Here is a 21,173-nt window from a genome sequence, read left to right as displayed (position 1 = left end):
CTCTCTTCCTCCTCTCTTCCCACACTGCTCATGTCCTTCCCCCTCTCTTCCCACACTGCTCCTGTCCTTCCCCCTCTCTTCCCACACTGTTCCTGTCCTTCCCCCTCTCTTCCTCCTCTCTTCCCACACTGCTCCTGTCCTTCGTCCTCTCTTCCCACGATGCTCCTGTCCTTCCCCCTCTCTTCCCACACTGCTCCTGTCCTTCCCCTTCTCTTCCTCCTCTCTTCCCACACTGCTCCTGTCCTTCCCCTTCTCTTCCTCCTCTCTTCCCACACTGCTCCTGTCCTTCCCCCTCTCTTCCTCCTCTCTTCCCACACTGCTCCTGTCCTTCCCCCTCTCTTCCTCCTCTCTTCCCACACTGCTCCTGTCCTTCCCCCTCTCTTCCTCCTCTCTTCCCACACTGCTCCTGTCCTTCCCCCTCTCTTCCCACACTGCTCCTGTCCTTCCCCCTCTCTTCCTCCTCTCTTCCCACACTGCTCCTGTCCTTCCCCCTCTCTTCCTCCTCTCTTCCCACGATGCTCCTGTCCTTCCCCCTCTCTTCCTCCTCTCTTCCCACGCTGCTCCTGTCTTCCCCCTCTCTTCCCACACTGCTCATGTCCTTCCCCCTCTCTTCCTCCTCTCTTCCCACGATGCTCCTGTCCTTCCCCCTCTCTTCCTCCTCTCTTCCCACGCTGCTCCTGTCTTCCCCTTCTCTTCCCACACTGCTCATGTCCTTCCCCCTCTCTTCCCCTCTCTTCCCACACTGTCCTGTCCTTCCCCTCTCTCTTCCTCCTCTCTTCCCCTCTCTTCCCACGCTGCTCCTGTCCTTCCCCCTCTCTTCCTCCTCTCCTCCTGTCCTTCCCCCTCTCTTTCTCCTCTCTTCCCACGCTGCTCCTGTCCTTCCCCCTCTCTTTCTCCTCTCTTCCCACGCTGCTCCTGTCCTTCCCCCTCTCTTCCTCCTCTCTTCCCACGCTGCTCCTGTCTTCCCCCTCTCTTCCCACACTGATCATGTCCTTCCCCCCCTCTTCCTCCTCTCTTCCCACACTGCTCCTGTCCTTCCCCCTCTCTTCATCTTCTCTTCCCACACTGCTCCTGTCCTTCCCCCTCTCTTCCCCCTCTCTTCCCACACTGCTCCTGTCCTTCCTCCTCTCTTCCTCCTCTCTTCCCACCCTGCTCCCGTCCTTCCCCCTCTCTTCCCACACTGCTCCTGTCCTTCCCCCTCTTTCCCACACTGCTCCTGTCCTTCCCCTTCTCTTCCTCCTCTCTTCCCACACTGCTCCTGTCCTTCCCCCTCTTCCTCCTCCTCTTCCCACACTGCTCCTGTCCTTCCCCCTCTCTTCCTCCTCTCTTCCCACACTGCTCATGTCCTTCCCCCTCTCTTCCTCCTCTCTTCCCACACTGCTCATGTCCTTCCCCCTCTCTTCCCCCTCTCTTCCCACACTGCTCCTGTCCTTCCCCCTCTCTTCCCACACTGCTCCTGTCCTTCCCCCTCTCTTCCCACACTGCTCCTGTCCTTCACCCTCTTTCCTCCTCTCTTCCCACACTGCTCCTGTCCTTCACCCTCTCTTCCTCCTCTCTTCTTCCCACACTGCTCATGTCCTTCCCCCTCTCTTCCCCCTCTCTTCCCACACTGCTCATGTCCTTCCCCCTCTCTTCCCCCTCTCTTCCCACACTGCTCCTGTCCTTCCCCCTCTCTTCCCACACTGCTCCTGTCCTTCCCCTCTCTTCCCACACTGCTCCTGTCCTTCACCCTCTCTTCCTCCTCTCTTCCCACACTGCTCCTGTCCTTCACCCTCTCTTCCTCCTCTCTTCCCACACTGCTCCTGTCCTTCCCCTCTCTTCCTCCTCTCTTCCCACACTGCTCCTGTCCTTCCCCCTCTCTTCCCACACTGCTCCTGTCCTTCCCCCTCTCTTCCTCCTCTCTTCCCACACTGCTCCTGTCCTTCCCCCTCTCTTCCTCCTCTCTTCCCACGATGCTCCTGTCCTTCCCCCTCTCTTCCTCCTCTCTTCCCACGCTGCTCCTGTCTTCCCCCTCTCTTCCCACACTGCTCATGTCCTTCCCCCTCTCTTCCTCCTCTCTTCCCACGATGCTCCTGTCCTTCCCCCTCTCTTCCTCCTCTCTTCCCACGCTGCTCCTGTCTTCCCCTTCTCTTCCCACACTGCTCATGTCCTTCCCCCTCTCTTCCCCCTCTCTTCCCACACTGTCCTGTCCTTCCCCCTCTCTTCCTCCTCTCTTCCCCCTCTCTTCCCACGCTGCTCCTGTCCTTCCCCCTCTCTTCCTCCTCTCCTCCTGTCCTTCCCCCTCTCTTTCTCCTCTCTTCCCACGCTGCTCCTGTCCTTCCCCCTCTCTTTCTCCTCTTTCCCACACTGTCCTGTCCTTCCCCCTCTCTTCCTCCTCTCTTCCCCCTCTCTTCCCACGCTGCTCCTGTCCTTCCCCCTCTCTTCCTCCTCTCCTCCTGTCCTTCCCCCTCTCTTTCTCCTCTCTTCCCACGCTGCTCCTGTCTTCCCCCTCTCTTCCCACACTGCTCATGTCCTTCCCCCTCTCTTCCTCCTCTCTTCCCACGATGCTCCTGTCCTTCCCCTCTCTTCCTCCTCTCCTCCTGTCCTTCCCCCTCTCTTTCTCCTCTCTTCCCACGCTGCTCCTGTCCTTCCCCCTCTCTTTCTCCTCTCTTCCCACGCTGCTCCTGTCCTTCCCCCTCTCTTCCTCCTCTCTTCCCACGCTGCTCCTGTCTTCCCCCTCTCTTCCCACACTGATCATGTCCTTCCCCCTTTCCTCCTCTCTTCCCACACTGCTCCTGTCCTTCCCCCTCTCTTCATCTTCTCTTCCCACACTGCTCCTGTCCTTCCCCCTCTCTTCCCCCTCTCTTCCCACACTGCTCCTGTCCTTCCTCCTCTCTTCCTCCTCTCTTCCCACACTGCTCACGTCCTTCCCCCTCTCTTCCCACACTGCTCCTGTCCTTCCCCCTCTCTTCCCACACTGCTCCTGTCCTTCCCCCTCTCTTCCTTCCTCCTCTCTTCCCACACTGCTCCTGTCCTTCCCCCTCTCTTCCTCCTCTCTTCCCACACTGCTCTGTCCTTCCCCCTCTCCCCTCTCTTCCCACACTGCTCATGTCCTTCCCCCTCTCTTCCTCCTCTCTTCCCACACTGCTCATGTCCTTCCCCCTCTCTTCCCCCTCTCTTCCCACACTGCTCCTGTCCTTCCCCCTCTCTTCCCACACTGCTCCTGTCCTTCCCCCTCTCTTCCCACACTGCTCCTGTCCTTCACCCTCTCTTCCTCCTCTCTTCCCACACTGCTCCTGTCCTTCACCCTCTCTTCCTCCTCTTCCTCCTGCTCTGTCCTTCCCCCTGCTTCCTCCTCTCTTCCCACACTGCTCTTCCTTCCCCTCCCCCTCTCTTCCCACACTGCTCCTGTCCTTCCCCCTCTCTTCCCACACTGCCCCTTCCCTTCCCCACACTGCTCCTGTCCTTCACCCTCTCTTCCTCTCTTCCCACACTGCTCCTGTCCTTCACCCTCTCTTCCTCCTCTCTTCCCACACTGCTCCTGTCCTTCCCCCTCTCTTCCTCCTCTCTTCCCACACTGCTCCTGTCCTTCCCCTTCTCTTCCTTCCCACACTCTCCTTCCTTCCCCCTCTCTTCCTCCTGCTTCCCTTCCCCCTCTCTTCCTCACTTCCCACCTCTGCTCCTGTCCTTCCCCTCTCTTCCTCCTCTCTTCCTCCTGTCCTTCCCCCTCTCTTCCTCCTCTCTTCCCACGCTGCTCCTGTCTTCCCCCTCTCTTCCCACACTGCTCATGTCCTTCCCCTCTCTTCCTCCTCTCTTCCCACGATGCTCCTGTCCTTCCCCCTCTCTTCCTCCTCTCTTCCCACGCTGCTCCTGTCTTCCCCTTCTCTTCCCACACTGCTCATGTCCTTCCCCTCTCTTCCCCCTCTCTTCCCACACTGTCCTGTCCTTCCCCCTCTCTTCCTCCTCTCTTCCCCTCTCTTCCCACTGCTCCTGTCCTTCCCCCTCTCTTCCTCCTCTCCTCCTGTCCTTCCCCCTCTCTTTCTCCTCTCTTCCCACGCTGCTCCTGTCCTTCCCCCTCTCTTTCTCCTCTCTTCCCACGCTGCTCCTGTCCTTCCCCCTCTCTTCCTCCTCTCTTCCCACGCTGCTCCTGTCTTCCCCTCTCTTCCCACACTGATCATGTCCTTCCCCCCTCTTCCTCCTCTCTTCCCACACTGCTCCTGTCCTTCCCCCTCTCTTCATCTTCTCTTCCCACACTGCTCCTGTCCTTCCCCCTCTTCCCCCTCTCTTCCCACACTGCTCCTGTCCTTCCTCCTCTCTTCCTCCTCTCTTCCCACACTGCTCCGTCCTTCCCCCTCTCTTCCCACACTGCTCCTGTCCTTCCCCCTCTCTTCCCACACTGCTCCTGTCCTTCCCCTTCTCTTCCTCCTCTCTTCCCACACTGCTCCTGTCCTTCCCCCTCTTCCTCCTCTCTTCCCACACTGCTCCTGTCCTTCCCCCTCTCTTCCTCCTCTCTTCCCACACTGCTCATGTCCTTCCCCCTCTCTTTCCTCCTCTCTTCCCACACTGCTCATGTCCTTCCCCCTCTCTTCCCCTCTCTTCCCACACTGCTCCTGTCCTTCCCCCTCTCTTCCCACACTGCTCCTGTCCTTCCCCCTCTCTTCCCACACTGCTCCTGTCCTTCACCCTCTCTTCCTCCTCTCTTCCCACACTGCTCCTGTCCTTCACCCTCTCTTCCTCCTCTCTTCCCACACTGCTCCTGTCCTTCCCCCTCTCTTCCCCCTCTCTTCCCACACTGCTCATGTCCTTCCCCCTCTCTTCCTCCTCTCTTCCCACACTGCTCCTGTCCTTCCTCCTCTCTTCCCACGATGCTCCTGTCCTTCCCCCTCTCTTCCCACACTGCTCCTGTCCTTCCCCCTCTCTTCCTCCTCTCTTCCCACACTGCTCCTGTCCTTCCCCCTCTCTTCCTCCTCTCTTCCCACGATGCTCCTGTCCTTCCCCCTCTCTTCCCACACTGCTCATGTCCTTCCCCCTCTCTTCCCACACTGCTCCTGTCCTTCCCCCTCTCTTCCCACACTGCTCCTGTCCTTCCTCCTCTCTTCCCACACTGCTCCTGTCCTTCCCCCTCTCTTCCTCCTCTCTTCCCACACTGCTCATGTCCTTCCCCCTCTCTTCCCCCTCTCTTCCCACACTGCTCCTGTCCTTCCCCCTCTCTTCCTCCTCTCTTCCCACACTGCTCCTGTCCTTCCTCCTCTCTTCCCACGATGCTCCTGTCCTTCCCCCTCTCTTCCCACACTGCTCATGTCCTTCCCCCTCTCTTCCCACACTGCTCCTGTCCTTCCCCCTCTCTTCCTCCTCTCTTCCCACACTGCTCCTGTCCTTCCTCCTCTCTTCCCACGATGCTCCTGTCCTTCCCCCTCTCTTCCTCCTGTTCTCTCCTCTTAACCAGTGTGAGCCCACAATGCCACAAAGCATTAGGCCCAAACACCATCACACACCCTCCTCACAGACACACACATGCACACACACACAAAGTCCAGCTGAGCAGGTGACAGAAGCGTTCACGTTACACATGGGACTGATTGACTACAGGAGGCAGGCCCAGACACACATAATGTCATGCTGACCAGCAGCTGAACGATACACACACTCACTCCTATCTACACTTACTCATTAAAACACACCCACACACACACAAACGCACACACACACACACACTTCATGATAGACATCCACGCCCAGACACTAACAGGCACTAACACACAAAGAAAAACAAACAGTCTCTCTAACACACTTACACACCCACTTAGCTAGACTGCTTGCTGTTGGTTGGTGTGTCGGTGCCTCTGGGGTGGCAGTGGTGCTGTAGGTTTTAATAAAGGCATTGTCTTTGGAAGCTGTCTGAAGGGACTCTGCGAATGTGGGAGGAGAGAGGGCTATTGCTCTGGGACACGGGGGCCGCAGGTTCAGTGTCATTGTGGCCCCCCAGTGGAAAGGTACTTATTGTTTGATAGTTTCAATATAAGAGAGTACATGGTGTGTTTGTGTGTTAAAACAGAGGTGAAAAGCTGACATAGCCCACTGCTCCATCTGATGGTTTCCAGGAGCCATAACAAGTCAGTGTTTGTTCTCTCTGACTACTGAAGGGGATAGGGGAGGAAACAAAGACACACACACACAGACACACAGACACACACACACACACTGGTCAAAAGGACTGGAGCACTCCCTCAGATCCACTTTGTGATTGGCTGCAGTCATCAGAAACCGTTCCTGTGTAATAGTAATGTGTGTCATTTAAAAGGGTACTCTGTAGTTAATGAGCGATCCCTCTACGACGCTAAGGTGTCCAACACCCCTCCTGACAGACTGTTCTTTACCCATACAGCTCTCAGTCTGAACTGGTTCGCTCTCTGCCTGTTCTTGTCTGCACCATGCACCTGGGCTGCACCTTTCTAAAAAGACTCCTCAGGCATCCATTTGTGTCATTTGTGATGGACACAAATGTCTGGTCCTTATTACATGAAGCATAGCATGAGGTTGACTGACTATTCACTATCCACCAGATCACTGTCTACAGCTATGGTGTCAGTTTGTCCTGTCCTATCCTGTCCTATCCTGTCCTGCTCTCATTTTTCTCTCAGCAGCACGCCAGCCTCAACACTTCAAGCCGCTCTTTAAAAAGGTTCACAGAAATAATGAATCCGGCCATCTGCGTTGGATGCAGGGTGTAGAAATCCTAATTGTCCCTTTAGTCTGTTCCCTCCCTTCAGAGAGAGAGGAGAGGTATATGGTAAGAGCGATGTTAAATCACACCGCAGGCCAGGCGTTCATTAAAGCCATTATACCAGCCTCTCCCTCTAATGGAAATGGAAGCCAGCGCAGGCAGCTCGCTCTAGCGTTGGGGTGTAAATGAAAGTTGGGAAAGATTCCCCTGGCTCTGACAGGTGCAGTCTGAATTAGCTGTAGGGCTGTTCTAGCAGTCAGTGGGAGAGCGCTGCTATTGATTTTAAGCGCTGTTGCACTTCCTATCTGAAAGGGAATGTGTATTACTAAGACTCGGCACATCAATCACTCTGCCGCTCGACTTCTCTCCCCTGGCTGCTGCCAGGCCTCTTCTGACTCAGGAAGGATAAACAAACAGATCGGACCCAAAACAAACCAACTCAAACACGGGATGGAATGAATATTCAGTAGGCGGTTCGGCCCATGTAACAAATAGCTAATAGATAAAATGTGCACGCGTAATACCACTCACTACACTCACTCCTTATTTGCCTATTCATTATTTATCCCCACACTGTTGGCAGTGTGTTGGCAGTGTGTCATGTCATCTCCATGCTTGTCCTGGGTTTTGTGTCACCTTGGTTAAACAGCTTGCGTCTGCTCCTTGAGCTCTCTACTCGCCCCGTTCCCCCTCTCCCCTCTCCTTTTAGCATGTTTATGACCTGGCTACACACACACACACACTCCGAGGTGTGTCTGTGATGACAAATGGCCCTCCGTCCAGGTCCCAAGCACTGCTCTCCCTTGTGCGAACCCTGACCTGTGACCTCTCGGCAAAGTGCTGTAGGAGAAAGATTACAGCCCATCAATCAGATTCCCATCAATCACCCTGTTACCCTGTCTGTCACAACACCTTACTCTCTCTGTCTGACAGACTGCTCCAAGAACACAAACACCACCAGCCTCCCCCTTTCCAGCCCCACCCTCTCCACTCCACCAGCCCCACCCTCTCCACTCCACCAGCCTCCCCCTTTCCAGCCCCACCCTCTCCACTCCACCAGCCTCCCCCTTTCCAGCCCCACCCTCTCCACTCCACCAGCCTCCCCCTTTCCAGCCTCACCCTCTCCACTCCACCAGCCTCCCCCTTTCCAGCCCCACCCTCTCCACTCCACCAGCCTCCCCCTTTCCAGCCCCACCCTCTCCACTCCACCAGCCTCCCTCTTTCCAGCCTCACCCTCTCCACTCCACCAGCCTCCCCCTTTCCAGCCTCACCCTCTCCACTCCACCAGCCTCCCCCTTTCCAGCCTCACCCTCTCCACTCCACCAGCCTCCCCTTTCCAGCCCCACCCTCTCCACTCCACCAGCCTCCCCCTTTCCAGCCCCACCCTCTCCACTCCACCAGCCTCCCCCTTTCCAGCCCCACCCTCTCCACTCCACTCCACCAGCCTCCCACTTTCCAGCCCCACCCTCTCCACTCCTGGCCAGCTCACCTCATCCAGCCCCCGTACATAAACGCCATAACAGCCCTAATAAAGCAGCTCCTCTCATCCATGTCAAGTTCAGCTCTGCTCCTGTCCATTCCTCTGCAGGCTCTGTGGCTCTGTCTGGCCCCCAGCCTTTATCTCATCCCTCAGTGCCACATCTACTAAGACATCAGCCCCCACACGGGGCTCCTCTAGGACCCAGCAGGCTGGTTGACAGTGAGTCACAGAGACTCCACCGCCCTTACCATTATAGTCCAACTGGATGCTGATTGGACAATGTGTGACTCAAGCCTGGAGCTTTCCCTGTTACTGTCTATCGGTCCCTTCATTCTCCAGAGTACCGCTCCTGTACTTATGTTAATACCACTGAGTGTTCATTTTCCCTGGGTTTCTCATTTCAGTTACGGTTAGTACAACTAGATAACAGAGCCTTCTGTTTTACATGTTCCTGGGGACAGCAGTTAATAACATTGGGCCTAATGTCAAATATTCCACTGGTGTCTGAAGACAAGGAGGCCTGGTGTGTTGAGTTAATTGTTGTGGGTTGATGATAAGAAAGTGTAGAGTAGAGGCCAGGGTGCTCTTTGGGCCCTCTTCTACAATTACACAGGAAAACTAATTGGCACTTTCTTTATGTGGAGCCATTATCAATGTCCCTGGCAGGCAGAGGAGAAGAGAGGAATGATCTGTGTGTCAGAGGGCCAACAGTACAGTTACACATGGATGAGGACTGTTAATAACACCAGGGATGGCTCGCTGCGTGAGTGAGGATTCCTCATCAGAATGTGTTAGATCAGTGTGTATGTGGGGCTGTGTGTGTTCTGTGTTCGCTGCATACAGACAGAAGAGCATGGAGAGGATGGGGAGGTAGACGGAGAAAGGCTAGAGAAGGCCAAGTTAAACCCAGAACTGCCTGAGCGGGAGATTAGTAAAAGCTAGTCAAATGAGTTACCGGCGTCAAATATTTATTTAAAAAAATGTTATGTCCGGAACCGTGCTGCAGCCAATCAGCATCCAGGAAGGGAATTACACACGTTGTAGAAATATTAAAAATTAGAGTAAATAATGTTGCAGTGGAAATAACATCAACACTGTTGACATTTAATTCCATGTGTCAGACGCGAGCGAACATGTTGATAGGACACGGCTTGTAGACGTGTTGGCATATCATGTTACTAATCATGGACAGCATCACGGGGCCGCCATCATTTTCCTTTTCCACAGTGACCTCTTATTGACATTCATATCCACATTCCCCTCTGTCTCTCCTGGCCCGCGCAGAAGGAGCTCTCAATGCAAACCCAGTTCTTTCTATTGGAGAGTGTGAATGTGCAGACAGATACCAACACATTAGCATCACAGTCACAGCGGAGACCAGAGGAGTGCATGTTGTGTTAATTGGGCCGCTAAAAGGCAATTATTAGTCAACATTAATATTCCATCGTCTGGCTCAAATAGCTTTTGAAAGGTGCAAAGTTTTCCAAACTGCCATCAGGCAGATTGTAATATTAAACAGGCATCTGACTCTTGACATGAAGGGAGTGGTTTTCTGAGTGGTGCAGGAGGGATTCCTGGTACTCAGCACGAGACAGATCATTTTTCTATTTTTTATCAGTCTGTGTAGTGACGCCTAAAAACTAAAAGGCACAGTGTGGCTTTTCCTGTGAAGAAAATTGTACTTTCTTGGGAGACTGCCTCACTTACCTTGTTTTAGGGGACGTCGTTAGCCATTCCTCATGCTTTTCAAATGTTATCAAGTAAGCTGCAATCTCCTGTGAGAGAGGAGAACGGGAGGGAGGAGAGGGAGGGAGGAGAGGGAGGGAAAGAAAGGAAGGCTTAGATGTGTCATCTGTAATCACCAGGAGCTTCTGTTGCTAATACATTGTTGAGACCACGGTTCATTGACATTCAGACAGGAGAACACACAGCACAAACACAAAAGGGGCACAGAGAGGAGATAGGCCCGACGCTCCGGTAGGATCAGCCAGGTAAATGAAGATTGGGTAAAGTAGCACACAGTAGACAGACAGAAACAAGAGATGCAGCACATAACAGCTGAGTTCAGACCATCTTTGTTAAGCAGACTTTGATCAGCCTCTCCTCAGAACAGAAGACTTCAAGGTGCTTCTCCCAGAGATTGACGTCTCCAGTGTTCCACATTCAGACAGAGGCTTTTAACATTTTTGGTGCCCCCCACACACACACACACACACACTCACACTGTGCAGGATGGCATGTACTGGAACAAGGCTAGCTCATATGTGGATGGTATAGGGTCCTTTACAGTCCTATACATCTATTGTGAAGGAGATTCCTTCGATAGACAGCGGCGTAGAGGAATATAATAGAGCTGCGCTGTCATGTTTTCAGTGATCACAGCGGCTCCTGCATCAGTCAGAGAATGAAGGCAGAGCGGCCCAGACTCCCTATGCATTTCTACACCAAACTAATGGGCAGAAATAAAAGCACTTTGGATGCTGCCAGACAACCTCATGATTACCAGTGACAGCCAGCAATTCATCCCTCAGCCAGATCATTTATCAGCTGCTCAGACAGACAGACCGACAGAGAGACAGATAAGGAGGCATGGAGCAGAGACCTGGTGCCATCTCATAGTATAATATCATCTTTTAATATCCAGGGATGTGTGTGTGTGTGTCTCCGCATGTTGTGAGTGTGTTCAAATAGGAGTACGAACAAACTTTTGCGTATATGGGCTATGTTTACACAATATGTCCCTTCGTGTTTGAGGTTACTTCTCCTGTCCACACGGGGCAATCATGTCACAATAATAAGAGGAGCAACAACGGAAATAGCAGCAAAAAGAGATACGATTGGCAGAATAAATCCCCATTCACATACAGAATAAACCCCCAGTCTCAGAGAGCCCAGTGTGTTAAACATCTAGGATCTGAGAGGCAGCATCCCCCTGGTTCTGTGTCATAATGAGTGTGTCCTGGCTGGCATCTACCAGAGCCTGGCTGAGCCTTCCCAAGGGGTTGCTGGGGGAACCAAGGTAAGGAGCGAGCCTGGGTGAGGAGGGATCCTGGGTGAGGAGGGAGCCAGGGTGGGGAGGGCGCCAGGGTGAGGAGGGTTCCAGGGTGAGGAGGGCGCCAGGGTGAGGAGGGAGCCAGGATGAGGAGGGATCCTGGGTGAGGAGGGAGCCAGGGTGAGGAGGGCGCCACGGTGAGGAGGGTTCCAGGGTGAGGAGGGTTCCAGGGTGAGGAGGGCGCCAGGGTGAGGAGGGAGCCAGGGTGAGAAGAGATCCCAGGCTGGCAGGGGTCCGCTGGGGAGGGGGTAGCCAGACTAGCACCCTGGCCCCCAGGTGCAGGCTGGGAGATAATACAGCGTTGATTAACTTCCTGTCCCCCTGCCATAATGACTGGAGGGGAGGCAGGCACGGCATGACAAGATGGAGGCAGCATTAAGTGGAGATGGGGATGAGATAGGGAGGAGGGTGTAGTGTGGGTGGGGGGTAAAGCTGTCGAGAAAAGCTAAAGGGCTGGAGCTGTTCTTTCTTCATTTCAGTGTGTAGCTAGGGGTTTGATTTGGAAGAAGGCACACTAAAATGAAGAGAACGTACAGCTTTTTAAGTGAAAGAGGCACATATGTACATTCTGGCCCCTGAGACTAGAAGCATATGGATAACAAGGAGAACCGAGAGAACGGTACATTTACTGTGCCAACCAAGACTACACAACCAAGACTACACTGTTGTGGCCAACTACATGGAATATTCACATATGGTAACTAGCACCTGTCTCCTCATCAGTATGAGGAGGGCCTACAGTATGAGAGAGACTACAGTACATAAGAGCTGGATAAAAATAGACTGGACAGGTTTTTTTGCACTACCACTCCAACAGAAAAGTTACTTTCCTGCATGTATTATGAAATAAATGACTACTACATTAATTTCCCCCCTCCCTCCTAAAAGAGGCAGATGCTGTTGGGAGGAATAAATAGTGGGTGTAACCTCCTCGGTGACTTCAGTGCCTATTAGTGCCTCAGTCCTCTCCATCACTCGTCTTAAAAGTCAGCCGACCAGGCTGGGCAGCAGGAGATGAAATAGTGGGCCCAGTCAGTCCGGTAAATAAAAGAGGAGTGGATGGAGGCTCTCTCTCTCTCTCTCGCTCCGTCTCTCATCCACCTCTCTCTGAACAGATGCCAGGGATTACTCCAAGCCCCCGATCAACCATAAAGGTGCAATAATCTTACAGCGAGAAAACAAACAAAAACAGACGTGTGGCCGTTAAACAGCTGCAAAGAGACAAAGCTTGTTTGGGCGGCGTAATGAGAGGCTAGTGCTGCTTTCAGGTTGACTGCACACGCTTCGTGGGCAGAACAGAACAGAGTGAGGCGGAGTGGAGGGCAAGGCAAGCTGATGGTGCATCAAAGTCAAGCCAGCAGCTGTCAACGAGCTCTGGACTCTATCGGCTGACCTTACTGCCTCTGGCCTGCACTCCATCACAATGGGGAAATATCCACACACTAGCCTTTCAGTATACTATGTACATTATGTCTCTACCTCTCTCAATCACAGCCAGGTCAAACCTAGTACACTATGTCTCAGCCACTGTGACTCACAGGTCCAACCTAGTACACTATGTCTCTACCTCTCTCAATCACAGCCAGGTCAAACCTAGTACACTATGTCTCAGCCACTCTGACTCACAGGTCCAACCTAGTACACTATGTCTCATCCATTCTGACTCACAGGTCCAACCTAGTACACTATGTCTCATCCATTCTGACTCACAGGTCCAACCTAGTACATGGTCTCAGCCACTCTGACTCACAGGTCCAACCTAGTACACTATGTCTCATCCATTCTGACTGGTCTCAGTCCATTCTCATCCATTCTGACTCACAGGTCCAACCTAGTACATGGTCTCATCCATTCTGACTCACAGGTCCAACCTAGTACACTATGTCTCATCCATTCTGACTCACAGGTCCAACCTAGTACATGGTCTCAGCCACTCTGACTCACAGGTCCAACCTAGTACACTATGTCTCATCCATTCTGACTCACAGGTCCAACCTAGTACACTATGTCTCATCCATTCTGACTCACAGGTCCAACCTAGTACATGGTCTCAGCCACTCTGACTCACAGGTCCAACCTAGTACATGGTCTCAGCCACTCTGACTCACAGGTCCAACCTAGTACACTATGTCTCATCCATTCTGACTCACAGGTCCAACCTAGTACATGGTCTCAGCCACTCTGACTCACAGGTCCAACCTAGTACATGGTCTCAGCCACTCTGACTCACAGGTCCAACCTAGTACTATATCTCATCCATTCTGACTCACAGGTCCAACCTTGTAAACTGTCTAACCCACTCTGACTCACAGCTCCAACCTTGTAAACTGTCTAACCCACTCTGACTCACAGGTCCAACCTTGTAAACTGTCTAACCCACTCTGACTCACAGGTCCAACCTAGTACACTGTCTCACCCACTCTGGTCAAACCCATATCTGTACTTCAACTTACTCCACTCATTCAATATACTATGTCTAGCTGTTTGTCTAGCTCAGCTCAAGGAACACTCCCTCGCAGCAGAACTGGGTAAACAGCACCAATCAACACAGACTAACTGTGAAAAAGAGAGCATGATCAGTAGCTAGCCTCTGTAATTGACACAGGGAATGAATGCAAAGAGCCCTTTCATTTAGTAAAGACAACAACATGCAGCTGTTTGCTGCTGAAGCCCAGCCATCTCATTTGTTCCTTGTCTCTCTCCAAAGCTGTGACACGTACGTCTACGGAGAGCACAGATGCTAGCTGCATGACAGAGTCCTATACCAGTTAATGGGAGATGTTAAACACCTTGAAAGGGTTTGTTTGTGCATCCTCTTCTCCATAAGCCTGTTACAATCAGAGAGGCTGATGACTGTGACCTGTCTCTGCCTGGCATGTGATTACCTTAATAACACTCCTTTCCTCTTCCAGTCTAACCCAGCTATCTCTGTTCTGTCTGTCCCGTCTCCCTCCTAGCAGTCACATGGTCCCCGTCTCCTACAGTAAGTGTGTCGTGCTTCTCTAAACGTTGAGGTGAAAGCCTCCAAACGAGATTCACTCTCGAGACGTCTGGCTTTGCCTTTCACTGCCTCCCACTTGTCAAATGATATTTTCACACAGTGGAAGTTGCAAAATCTCGCTTTGAATGTCTACCTATTTGAAATGAGAGATGACACTAACATATTCACCCTATTTTATTTTCTGCCACCAAAACGAGAGAGAGAGAGGGAAGCGGGTAGGCGGCAGCCACTCCACAGAAAATAAACACCGTTTGACCCTGTCTTTGTCTTCAAATCAACCATAATGACTGTCTGGGGAGCGAGTGTCGAGCGAGGGCAGTTCCTTTGTGAAGCTGATCAGACCGACTGCATCACCTCATTACACCCTCTCACATTCCATGGTGCGACTTTTCTGCATTCATGTCAGTTAGTCAAAGGCTGGTTCACTTTCTGATGGGACTCTTTGAGCCCCTAGTAGTAACACTGTCCCTATGTGACCTAGGGGCCAGGCCAGCTACCCGCCTGGCCGGCTGCCTAGCTGTTTGTTGCTGTTCTGTTCGCCGCGGCTATGCTAGCTTTGATTTATGTGTGTGAAGAGAGGCATTGAGAGGATCAACAGTCCCCTGTCTGGAACGGCAGACCTGATCACTTGAAACAACTGTTGTCGTTCCGTGAAAAGGGAGATACGAGTCTTTTGGCATTATCTCAGGGAGCATCAGACACCTGTCTCTAAACACCATCCATAATGGCTCTCTCTCCCAAAGTGCAACGGAGAATTTGATCTGAAAAACAACAACAGAGAAGCACAGAGGGGAGGGAGGTAGACGGGGTCTCATGGAGGCCTACTCCCGCCATACGAATACAAGCATCCATCCATGCTACTAGTTGATGGGTACATTTCCCCCAAATACTAATCTTTAACAAAGGCAGAGGAAAGATACATGGGTTTACTCCCTGGTAAGTATGAGCCTTTAAGAATACAGTGCAGAACGTATGAAAAGCAGAGGTTCAACAGTTATTCGCCCTCTTTTGAGCCATTACGTGTCTTTTTCACTCGTTGTCTAGCACAATGGCACTAATGAAAAGCTATGTTAATCGAAAGCTCTTAGAAAAACAATTTTCTACAGTGTATTGATTAGCAGCCTCAGCTAATGGCACTTGAGAATCATCATAGAGCATAGGACAGGTTAGGATAGGGTATATAGTAGCACAGTGCCTCTGGTCATGCTTTAGTTGAGGCCTGGGGAATGAGGGAATGTATCCTGCCTGACGGTGCTGCTGTCTTTGACCTTGGCCTGCACTTGAAAGCAGGAAGCTGTATGAGCGGAAAGGGGTGGCGGTTGAAGACGGATATGGTGAGAAGAGCCTCCCTGATGACCCAACTCCACAGGATCCCAGGCTCTGTGTGGAGAGCCAGGTCATCTGATATTTCCTCCAGGGCAGCCCATGAAACATAACTGGCCAGGGCCAGGAGCAAATGGAATAGAGGAGGGAGGAGAGGAGGGAGAGAGGTGGGAGCATGGATAGCTGCTCCAGTATCAAGGGATCCCGGAAGACAAATTCAAATGCAATTAAAAACAGGAGAGATGGAGTGATGGACAGGGAGAGAGGGAGAGAGGGAGAGAGAGAAAGGGAGTGAAAGACGAGAGCGATAGGAAAAAATAAGGAATATCCAAAAAGTGTGATTATGACAGAGACCAATGTGTGAAAAGCAGGAGAAGGTCTGATTAAAAGTCTGCATCCATTCACACTTCCAAAACGCAGCCCCCACGGTGAATCATTGTGTCTTTTTTCTTTATAATTCTTGAATGTGTAATGTCCTAGGAGCAATATTTCAAAATTTCATTGTACCATCAATATGATCTCACGTGGCCATATAGCTGATTCGAGGTGGATCATTTTAAGTAGAGGGAAGTTAAGATTGTAGGATTGTAACTTTTTGAACATTGGAAATGTGCCATATATCAATGTTGGAAAAGGTGTAGCCGTGGAATAAAACATTAGCTTGGTCCCAGAAACGAATGGTTTGGGCCAGAGACCAGCCTACATGATGACGTTATCAACTCCAATCCTCTGGCTAGATTTGTTAGAGACGATCCAATCGCTGATGAATTCGTTTACAACGCCCCTCGTTTTGAAGTCACACAAACGGCTTCAGACGGAATGTGTGTGGCAATCAATAGAGCCGCGGAATTAAATTCCGGACGAGTCGTCAGGCAAAGAAAAACGATTTTTAAAGCAGTACGGAAAGCGATTGTGGAAGAAACTAAAGGTATTTTACTGTGAATGTACAAGTGGATAAAATGAAGACCTATAAACTTTGTTCAAGTAACTTTACCTCAGCTTGCCTAAAAGAGAGTGAAGGCTGGATTAGTGTTACTATAGTGTTACTATACTAAGGAGCTAGCAAAAGAGAGTGGATTAACAATAGTGTGTTGACAGCTGCACTTGGCATCTGCTGGTGAGGGGCGAGGCAGTTTGAGGCCATTCTATGAGTCCCTGAGCAGGTTTTAAAGATGCCCTGTACCCCACCACCCTGCCCATTAAGACCTTCTGCAACCTGCAGGGATGCCCAGACAGCGGGACACACACACACACCGCTACCTCTGTTTTATCACCCCTAATGGAATGCTCTACCTGCTACTGCTCTATCCTACACACAGTGCTCTGTCTCCACAACCCATGTCCCACGGTACCAACATGGCAACCACCCATCCACACAATCCTGCTGAGGCTCGTCATCTTGGGTGAACTGTTCCTGGAGCAGGACAGTAAATGATCCTGTAAGTATCCTGTAAGAGGGTAGACCTACTTTCTCTCACCATCCCTAATCGACCTGGTTGATAGTAAGGAGACTCCTGGCTTACATCGTCTTTGAATGTTTAAAACACACTTCAGGTATTTCCCGCAGCTACAGCTGATGCTCGCCCTGTCCTGCATGGGAAGATGAGGGGAAAGACAAGCCGCCCATTCCTCTGGTCTACATTATACATAGATACACTGGGATCAATCCTACATTGATCCTGAACGGCTTAGATGTTCTCCAGGTGCACTATGGGAGACACTGGAGGCTTCTCTCATCGGGAGCCTCCTTCTCTCCCCTTCTGCACGCCTCCCTGCTTCCACAATCAATGGGAATAGCATAGAATACTGCTCCACCACTTTGCACTGAGCTTGTCTATATTTCTGTTTGTTTACCATGGCTGTGGGTGTTACAGTGTAACAAGCAGACAACATAATTGGTGAGAGTGACTGGAGAGGAGAGGCACTGGGTGCGGGCGGGCGGGCAGACGGAGGGAGGCGGGGACGCCGACCAGGGAGAGAGGGAGTTGGCACTTAGCGAAATTGTTTTGGCTTTGGTGTCACGGCTGCCGTCTCCGATGGAAGTGAAACTGTTCTTTGAGAGGATGTAATCATTTAGCCCTGAGAGAGGCAGTGCGATGGTCAGCCTCCACACGCCCGCCTCCCACCTCTCACCCCACAGAGTACCACGACACAAGAGGCTCGCCCGCCCACTGCTAAGTGTGTACGTGTCTGTGTGCACTACATGTCTATAGTCGTGTGGGTGTTTGAGAAAGGCGCACAGAGAACAGGAAAGGTTTCTAGGCATTGAGAAAGATTGAAAGGAAGTGAGTAACAAATAAAAGGAGAAGGAGAAATCGAGTGCAGGGTGATGAAGAAAGAGATAAAGAGGGAAGATGGAAGAGAGAGGTTTATATGGGAATAGATCTACGGTGTGGTGAAGTGAGAGGTTTATATGGGAATAGATCTACGGTGTGGTGATGAGAGAGGTTTATATGGGAATAGATCTAAGGTGTGGTGATGAGAGAGGTTTATATGGGAATAGATCTACGGTGTGGTGATGAGAGAGGTTTATATGGGAATAGATCTACGGTGTGGTGATGAGAGAGGTTTATATGGGAATAGATCTACGGTGTGGTGATGAGAGAGGTTTATATGGGAATAGATCTACGGTGTGATGATGAGAGAGGTTTATATGGAATAGATCTACGGTGTGGTGATGAGAGAGGTTTATATGGGAATAGATCTACGGTGTGATGATGAGAGAGGTTTATATGGAATAGATCTACGGTGTGGTGATGAGAGAGGTTTATATGGGAATAGATCTACGGTGTGGTGATGAGAGAGGTTTATATGGGAATAGATCTACGGTGTGATGATGAGAGAGGTTTATATGGAATAGATCTACGGTGTGGTGATGAGAGAGGTTTATATGGGAATAGATCTACGGTGTGGTGATGAGAGAGGTTTATATGGGAATGGATCTACGGTGTGGTGAAGAGAGAGGTTTATATGGAATAGATCTACGGTGTGGTGAAGAGAGAGGTTTATATGGGAATAGATCTACGGTGTGGTGATGAGAGAGGTTTATATGGGAATAGATCTACGGTGTGATGATGAGAGAGGTTTATATGGAATAGATCTACGGTGTGGTGATGAGAGAGGTTTATATGGGAATAGATCTACGGTGTGGTGATGAGAGAGGTTTATATGGGAATAGATCTACAGTGTGGTGAAGAGAGAGGTTTATATGGGAATAGATCTACGGTGTGGTGATGAGAGAGGTTTATATGGGAATAGATCTACGGTGTGGTGATGAGAGAGGTTTATATGGGAATAGATCTACGGTGTGATGATGAGAGAGGTTTATATGGAATAGATCTACGGTGTGGTGATGAGAGAGATTTATATGGGAATAGATCTACGGTGTGGTGATGAGAGAGGTTTATATGGGAATAGATCTACGGTGTGGTGATGAGAGAGGTTTATATGGAATAGATCTACGGTGTGGTGATGAGAGAGGTTTATATGGAATAGATCTACGGTGTGGTGATGAGAGAGTTTTATATGGGAATAGATCTACGGTGTGGTGATGAGAGAGGTTTATATGGGAATAGATCTACGGTGTGGTGATGAGAGAGGGACGTGTGACGAGAGAGGTTTATATGGGAATAGATCTAAGGTGTGGTGATGAGAGAGGTTTATATGGGAATAGATCTACGGTGTGGTGATGAGAGAGGTTTATATGGGAATAGATCTACGGTGTGGTGATGAGAGAGGGACGTGTGACGAGAGAGGTTTATATGGGAATAGCTCTAAGGTGTGGTGATGAGAGAGGTTTATATGGGAATAGATCTACGGTGTGGTGATGAGAGAGGTTTATATGGAATAGATCTACGGTGTGGTGATGAGAGAGGTTTATATGGGAATAGATCTACGGTGTGGTGAAGAGAGAGGGACGTGTGACGAGAGAGGTTTATATGGAATAGATCTACAGTGTGGTGATGAGAGAGGTTTATATGGAATAGATCTACGGTGTGGTGATGAGAGAGGTTTATATGGGAATAGATCTACGGTGTGGTGATGAGAGAGGTTTATATGGGAATAGATCTACGGTGTGGTGAAGAGAGAGGGACGTGTGACGAGAGAGGTTTATATGGAATAGATCTACAGTGTGGTGATGAGAGAGGTTTATATGGAATAGATCTACGGTGTGGTGATGAGATAGGTTTATATGGGAATAGATCTACAGTGTGGTGAAGAGAGAGGTTTATATGGGAATAGATCTACGGTGTGGTGATGAGAGAGGTTTATATGGGAATAGATCTACGGTGTGGTGAAGAGAGAGGTTTATATGGGAATAGATCTACGGTGTGGTGATGAGAGAGGTTTATATGGGAATAGCTCTACGGTGTGGTGACGAAAGAGGTTTATATGGAATAGATCTACAGTGTGGTGATGAGAGAGGTTTATATGGAATAGATCTACGGTGTGGTGATGAGAGAGGTTTATATGGGAATAGCTCTACGGTGTGGTAATGAGAGAGGTTTATATGGAATAGATCTACGGTGTGGTCATGAGAGAGGTTTATATGGGAATAGCTCTACGGTGTGGTGATGAGAGAGGGACGTTTTTATATGGGAATAGATCTACGGTGTGGTGATGAGAGAGGTTTATATGGAATAGATCTACAGTGTGGTGATGAGAGAGGTTTATATGGAATAGATCTAAGGTGTGGTGATGAGAGAGGTTTATATGGAATAGATCTACGGTGTGGTGATGAGAGAGGTTTATATGGGAATAGATCTACGGTGTGGTGATGAGAGAGGTTTATATGGGAATAGATCTACGGTGTGATGATGAGAGAGGTTTATATGGGAATAGATCTACGGTGTGGTGATGAGAGAGGTTTATATGGGAATAGATCTACGGTGTGGTGATGAGAGAGGTTTATATGGGAATAGATCTACGGTGTGGTGATGAGAGAGGTTTATATGGGAATAGATCTACGGTGTGGTGATGAGAGAGGTTTATATGGGAATAGATCTACGGTGTGGTCATGAGAGAGGTTTATATGGGAATAGCTACGGTGTGGTGATGAGAGAGGGACGTGTGACGAGAGAGGTTTATATGGGAATAGATCTACGGTGTGGTGATGAGAGAGGTTTATATGGAATAGATCTACAGTGTGGTGATGAGAGAGGTTTATATGGGAATAGATCTACGGTGTGGTGATGAGAGAGGTTTATATGGAATAGATCTACGGTGTGGTGACGAGAGAGGTTTATATGGGAATAGATCTACGGTGTGGTGATGAGAGAGGTTTATATGGAATAGATCTAAGGTGTGGTGATGAGAGAGGTTTATATGGAATAGATCTACGGTGTGGTGATGAGAGAGGTTTATATGGAATAGATCTACGGTGTGGTGATGAGAGAGGTTTATATGGGAATAGATCTACGGTGTGGTGATGAGAGAGGTTTATATGGAATAGATCTACGGTGTGGTGACGAGAGAGGTTTATATGGGAATAGATCTACGGTGTGGTGATGAGAGAGGTTTATATGGGAATAGATCTACGGTGTGGTCATGAGAGAGGTTTATATGGGAATAGCTCTACGGTGTGGTGATGAGAGAGGGACGTGTGACGAGAGAG

General features: G+C 50.5%; 1 protein-coding gene across 6 annotated transcripts in view; it reads right to left on the bottom strand.

The window, feature by feature from the left end:
* The window catches only part of LOC118360314 (calmodulin-binding transcription activator 1-like), a 579,426-nt gene that overhangs the window by 365,047 nt on the left and 193,206 nt on the right, over positions 1–21,173 (bottom strand). For all 6 annotated transcript variants that reach the window (XM_052482220.1, XM_052482216.1, XM_052482217.1 and 3 more), the window contains one exon: positions 9,891–9,958. In XM_052482220.1, the coding sequence (XP_052338180.1) occupies positions 9,891–9,958 (68 nt within the window). The remainder of the gene's footprint in view (positions 1–9,890; positions 9,959–21,173) is intronic.

This window comes from Oncorhynchus keta, chromosome 27 (assembly GCF_023373465.1).
Source record: "Oncorhynchus keta strain PuntledgeMale-10-30-2019 chromosome 27, Oket_V2, whole genome shotgun sequence".
NCBI lineage: Eukaryota > Metazoa > Chordata > Actinopteri > Salmoniformes > Salmonidae > Oncorhynchus > Oncorhynchus keta.
Note: the sequence above shows the minus strand (reverse complement) of the source record. Positions and strands in the feature narration are given on the sequence as shown.